Consider the following 6,445-nt stretch of genomic DNA (forward strand, 5'->3'; position numbering starts at 1 on the left):
CATCTCATTAGAAGATTTTACCTTAATACATCCGTAGATATCCTCCTATGAGGCCTTCTTTTATTTAAAACTGTTTGGTACTAGATTTTATTATAGGAATCTTGAAGTGATGATATTATTTAGACCATATTGCACACTGAACTTCCACAAATTTAAAGGTTTTTTTGACCTAATTTTGAGGAGGTGACCACCACCATGAAAAATTCAATTACAACACTAGAACACCATCCTTTTATCAGAAAAATAAAACGCACTTAATACTATCTAGTTGGTCACTTAGTACCTATCAAACTTATTCAGTTCATAATTACAATATCAGTCGCACCAATCAATCAAAGGTAGAACTGGACAAGAGAGAAATATCTAAAATCAATGTAATAATTATACAAGTTAAACTGAATAAAATAGACCATGTTGAATATATTCCACCCCTTTATATCTAGAAGACTTCTTTGTGTCTGGTAACATTTTGGATTAAGACTTGAGACAACGTTTGTCTAAATATGAAGCATAAACTAAACTAGTAAAGCACCACAAGTCCATAACTGCTAGTGTTTTAGAAAATGTTTAGTCTAACAATATCTACAATCAACTTAAATCTTACTGCTGACAAACAAACTAAGAGGATGACATCCAATGCTTACTGTAAATTACTAAACCAAGTTGTGGATCACCAATGGGCAGAACAGAGAATCCGTGGAGGTAAAATCGTATCGATTTGCTTCTGTCTTCCCTTACATGATAAAGTTTAAGAGCGTTCAGTTTATAGTTAGAAGCCTCTGGCGGGTGGCGGTTGTGGCTCATCTTCAAATCAAATCTTGTATCAACTGTTTGATGGTCTGTGGCAATACATTACAAATCTTCCAATGATGTTTCGTACAGGAAGATGTCCCCTATTTATTAAGTTCACATATAGACTACTTAGTAAAATAAGATAAAGAAGCAATAAAACTATGTCAAGATTGCGCTAAAGCTTCCACATTTCTATCAATTATTTTTCATAAGAAGCTCAAAGCATACAGAGGAGAATTAAAGAGGTGGATATTGAGAATACTCACCAATAATAGGAGTCATAACTATTATTACGGTTTGTCACCCAACAAATAAACATGACCTTCAGGCACATCCTGCAAATTCAGGTAAAACTAAATTGAGTTAGACACCAACAGATGAAAGTTGTAACACCAGAGAAATGCTAGGAACATTAAAAGCCTGCGATGAACCAAAAGAATGATTTGGTGTCATGAACTTTTGGAATTTCAACACATAAATTCTATGGGGTCCATTTACAAATTTGACTTCATCGAAGAATAAGGTGAATGCATATTACTCACAAGGCCATTGCTTTAGTATTCAGTGTTGGACATTGCCTCAAAATCATTTTCCCATTTAACTAGTTAATATTAGTAAAGTTGAGATATTTGTGTAAGTTACGTAAAAGAGCATGAAAATGTTTGCGTAACTATCAATTTGGGTTAAAAAAAGTCTTCTTGTGAAGAGTTAAGAGATGTGAGAATTATGAGGTGTGTAGGTATATGGAAAATTTGCATAACTGACAAAATAACATTAATCTCAGGATCACATGCATTATGGGCAACCCTTCACCACCAAACTTGTCAGAATTCCAATCTGCATATGAACAATCATTTGAATTATGATTTTTCTTATAGGAGAATTCACATCCAATTTCATATAAGAAAATGTTACTTGAGTAGAGCATACTGGAATTATACACAAAAACCTATGAATCAGGAGTAGTAAAAGAAGAAATTCAAAGGGTTTATACCTGAAAGACAGTTCAGAGAAGTGTCTATCGCTCCATGAGAATTTCAATAGTGTGAAGTAATCAAGTTTGAGTAGGAAGTTCTGCAAACGTTTTCACATTCGGGTCGCAGCCAACAACCATCATTTTCTTGTAAACAGAATAAGCATGGTCTGGATAACCTGACATGCTGTAGGCCCGAATGAGAGCATTGTAAGTGAAAACATCAGGTTTGAGACCCTTAAATTGTAGTTCTTCATATACACTCACCGCTTGCTCCAACATTCTCCCGATCCCAAGATTGAGTATTAGTTTGTTGCATGTGGAAATATCAGGAAAAATTCCTCTACTCCGCATTTCAGTGTACAGACATAGAGCTTCTTCTAGTCTCTGTGATCTTCCAAGAGCGTTAATCAAATGGTTATAACAGAATAAGTCAGGACTAAGGGCAGTCTGCTTTAGTTCCTCAAAGTAATACAAAGCATCATCAATTTTTCCTGAACAGCATAAAAATTCCAGAAGAACCGTGTAAGACTTCAAGTCTGGTTTTATTCCTTCTTTAACCATTATTTTAAACAACTGGCAGGCAATTTCCACATCCCCTCTTTTCCCAAATCCATTCATAAGAATATTGAAAATCACACGGTTAGGTTTCCATCCATACTCTAGCATCTCCTCGAAGAAAAGCATTGCTTCTTCATGTCTTCCTGCCTTAAAAAGTCCCTCAATGAACGGGGCATATATATAAGGAGACGGGGAAAAATCATGACCTACATGATCATAGTAGAAATCGATAGCCTCATCTACACTATTAAATTTCACTAAACCAGAAATGATTATACTATATGTAATTGTGTTAGGAATGACGCCCAGGGATTTCATATTACTGAAAAGTTTAAGAGCCTCGTTTAATCTACTTGCCCTTAATAGTCCCCCAACCAAGATGTTGTAAGTATGAAGATTTGGTGAGATCCCTTTTTCCTTCATGACACCTAGAGTATCAAATGCTTTTTCAACATTGCCCGCTTTGCATATAGCATCAATAAGAATGTTAAACATAACTATATCAGGAGCAATTCCATCAGCTTCCATTTCATCCCAGATTTCTTTCAGAGTTTCCAATTCTCCACAGTCACTTAACTTGTCCAACAAAGTAATGTAAGTTACACGATTAGGTTTGTGACTGCTAGCTTTCATCTTTGCAAACAACACCTTCGCATTATCATGTTTACCTGCGTTACAAAGAGCATCAATGAGAATTGTATAAGTGAAAACATTTGGCTCGCATCCCTCCTCGTCCATTCTCTTCAATACATCATAAGCCTCATCAATTTTCCCGGCACTTCCAAGAGTTCTAATGCATATGTTAAATGTATAAATATTAGGCCTCAATCCCAAATGTTCCATCTCTTCTAACAAATCCATTACTGTTTTTGTATCGCTTCGCTTTCCAAATGCCAACATCAGTGACGAATAAGTCTTCAAACTTGGCTTCATCCCTTCGAAGATCATTCTGTTGTAAACCTCCAAAGCCTCCCTGCAAAACTCTAATTGGAGAAGAAAATAAATCAAGCAATTATATGAAAACGCATCCAAAACAAACCCAGCCTTTCTCATCTTCTCAAGCACAGTCGGTGCTTGTTCAATACCACCCCTTACGTGAAGACCTTTAAAAATAGCAAGATAAGTGTCCACAGTTCGGTAAACCTTTTTCTTTTGCATGAAATCAAAAACAGCAGCCATATCCTCCACCCTCTTATGAGTCGTCAACACTTCAAGCATGTAATTGCACGTTTCAGGGGTGTGAACAACATAAGGTAAATCAGCAACAACCATAAAATAAGAAAATGCAGAATTTGGGTCCGTCGTAGATTTAAGAACCCTTATAACCTCTTCGGAAGACTTCACAACTTTCTTCTTCACCTTGGCCAGTTCAACCCCGTCCTTTGAGATTTTCATAACAAACCCACATAGACCCATTCGTTTTCTCCTCGCTTTCGACCTGTTTACCAAGTACCCATACGTCCAAACCTTTAAATTTCCAAAGCTTCTTCCTTTAAATGACTCACTATGACTCGAAGTAGCTATTAAAGTCTCTGTAAAAGCACAAGTACAACTGAAACTACTACGATACATACTCGAAGAGCAACCTGTATCAACAGAATTAGCCCAACTCAAAAGTCATTGCCTCTGCTCTGCCATTAAACAAGCTGAAAAGCTCTAATGAAAGATTAACTTTAATATCCAAAAAGATTCACATCAAACTAAGCAAACATTAACTTTGCTATCAAATACAAGTTATCCAAGAGCGAAGCAAGATTAAAAGACTCAAAAGAAAGAAAAACAAAAAACTCAAAGTCTCAGAGCATATTCAAAGATAATAGATTCAAACTTCAAACTCGAAGCTCAAAGCTCAAATAGTAAAAAAAATCAAAGGTTTAATCAGTAGGTGAATGATTAATAGTAGTAGTGGAATACCTTATGGCTGATGGCAGCGAAACCAAGAGGGAGAGGGAGAGGGATACCCAGAGGCGGAGTGGGCTGGGACGCCGTCGACGGAGGTGATAACAGTGTTAAAAGATATAACAAAATTAAACTAAAAAACTACTTGACTTTAACTTTCTGTTGTAAAAATTATAAGAGGAAAGGAGTAAAAATGAAAAAGTACAAATGAGTACATTGGATTGGATCCGAAGGAAGGAGTACGTTGGATAAGAGCCAGTCGACTCCCAACTCCCAACTCACCCAGTCCACTCGATTCCAAAACTAAACTAAAGAACTACTTGACTTTAACTTTCTCCTTTCTACTCCTTCCTCTTACAATTTTTCAATGAATTTTTATTTTTAATTATTTTTATATTTAAAATTTAATAATCAATAAAATTTGAGGGTACTTTAATATTTTTACCAAATTCGAATTTAAGGTACTGTTTAATTCAATTTTACAAAATAACAAAGTTTGAATTATCTTTTAACAAAACAAAAAGTCCAATTAAATACTTTTCCACAACACAAGAGTCAAAATTATATTTACCTTCAAAAAATTATTAAACTAAATTTATCATATGTATATATATTGTATGCAAAAAAATATATTAATCATAAATAATAATTATATAAAAAATAAACATAAATAATATAAAATTAAAATATATATATATTGAACTAATTATATCAAACACATATACATAGGACAATTCTTTTATAGGGACTTCACTTTAAGCTATATTGGTAGGGCTCTCAGCGTTCTCGACTCGTGAATAGTTTTCGGCGCGATTTTTTTTCTGACCGTGTATATTGTAGCTATTTAGAGCATCCTGTAAATTTTCATAAAATTCCGAATAGTTAACAGTACCGAAAACTAGGTTCAAACATGTTGTTTTCACGCGCATAAAAAAAAAATCAGTCACACGTGCAACAATATGTTTGAACTTAGTTTTCGGTACTATAAACTATTCAGAATTTTCTGAAAATTTGTTAGATGCTCTAAATAACTACAATATACACGGTCATAAAAAAAGTCGTGCCGAAAACTGTTCACGGGTCGAGAACACTGAGAGCCCCACGGGTAGGGCTTAAAGTGAAGCCCCTATAGGAGAATTCCCACATATACATATACTAGTCATAAAAAAAGATATACTAACCTAGTAAAAAAAAACTATAAACATATTAAGATTATTATTATTATTTAGTTTAATTTATTTTTTATTCAAGCATTACTTGATTATTTATTTACTTTTTTTTTTAAAAAAAAAAAAGGCATTTCAATTCAATAACGTGCATGACATATTGAATTGTTGACAAATCAAATTTTAAAATGACCAACAGACGCTAACAATTGAGCCGTTTACAGCAAACGGCCACCATCAAAGAATTATCAACCCCAATTAAAACATCATTATTGAAAATAAAACAACGATCCACTCATCTCATAAATACTCACACATCATGTTGATAGAACACAACAAGGAATCAATAAACATCTTAACAACAACATGAGCTAGATATGAAAAAGATTCATCCAAGTGTTGTCCAACATAAACATGCTAATTAGATCTACTAATCCAACGCGACAAAATATCGCCAAGAATGCCACACACCCTAATAGAGAGGGCGTGAGACGGTAGGTGTAAACCACCTTTATTATGAAAGCTACACAAACTGAAGAAAAAAAACAATAGAACTAAAGAAAACTAAATAATCAAAAAAAAGAAACAAAAGAAAAATACATGGAACCTAAGCACCAACCCACAACCAAAACCCCTTTATCTCATGGATACAACCCAAACCCCTAAAGCATATTTTCCCCTGATTTCTTAAACGCCACCCCCACCTATGCATGCCCAAGACCAACGTCGCCCCTTCTTGAACGAGAAGTATTGCAACAAAGCCACCAACAACGAGGCCACCCCACCAATCTGCACCAGTCGCAGACAAACCTCGGGTTGGCGAACTGATTACCAAAATGTAACACGCAAGTATACGCGGTCTAATCAAGTAATATATGATAAGTAAAGTGTCGATCCCACGAAGACTGCTATTAATTACCAATAATTAACCTCTAATTCTAATTGATTTGAATAATAATTTCAGATTGATAAATAAAATAACTATTACTAAAAATTAAGAAAACTACTAAGCACTTAAAGAAATGCAAAGATGAAATTTGATTAAATTCAAATA

At 34.5% G+C, this 6,445-nt stretch overlaps 1 protein-coding gene across 15 annotated transcripts; it reads right to left on the reverse strand.

Moving 5' to 3' along the window:
• Positions 1 to 345: 345 nt before the first annotated feature.
• On the reverse strand, positions 346 to 4,516 carry LOC133805322 (pentatricopeptide repeat-containing protein At4g31850, chloroplastic-like). Of its 15 annotated transcripts, none has more exons than XM_062243474.1 (5): positions 2,033 to 4,201; positions 1,787 to 1,952; positions 1,587 to 1,629; positions 1,059 to 1,127; positions 346 to 893 (listed from the first exon to the last, which is right to left on the reverse strand). In XM_062243474.1, the coding sequence occupies exons 1-2, from the start codon at positions 3,896 to 3,898 to the stop codon at positions 1,830 to 1,832; spliced, it is 1,989 nt and encodes a 662-aa protein (XP_062099458.1). In that variant the 5' UTR covers positions 3,899 to 4,201; the 3' UTR covers positions 346 to 893; positions 1,059 to 1,127; positions 1,587 to 1,629; positions 1,787 to 1,829. The 15 variants fall into 15 exon arrangements, with proteins under 15 accessions (XP_062099458.1, XP_062099455.1, XP_062099443.1 ...); XM_062243471.1 differs by having other exon boundaries at positions 1,554 to 1,629; positions 2,033 to 4,200; XM_062243459.1 differs by adding an exon at positions 4,241 to 4,516 and having other exon boundaries at positions 1,059 to 1,629; positions 1,787 to 3,912.
• Positions 4,517 to 6,445: the final 1,929 nt, after the last annotated feature.

Source organism: Humulus lupulus, chromosome X (assembly GCF_963169125.1).
Source record: "Humulus lupulus chromosome X, drHumLupu1.1, whole genome shotgun sequence".
In the NCBI taxonomy this organism is placed as follows: Eukaryota; Viridiplantae; Streptophyta; class Magnoliopsida; order Rosales; family Cannabaceae; genus Humulus; species Humulus lupulus.

Coding starts and splice junctions, on each gene's coding strand:
- LOC133805322 (XM_062243459.1), bottom strand. CDS start 3,898: ATGTATCGTAGTAGTTTCAGTTGTACTTGTGCTTTTACAGAGACTTTA.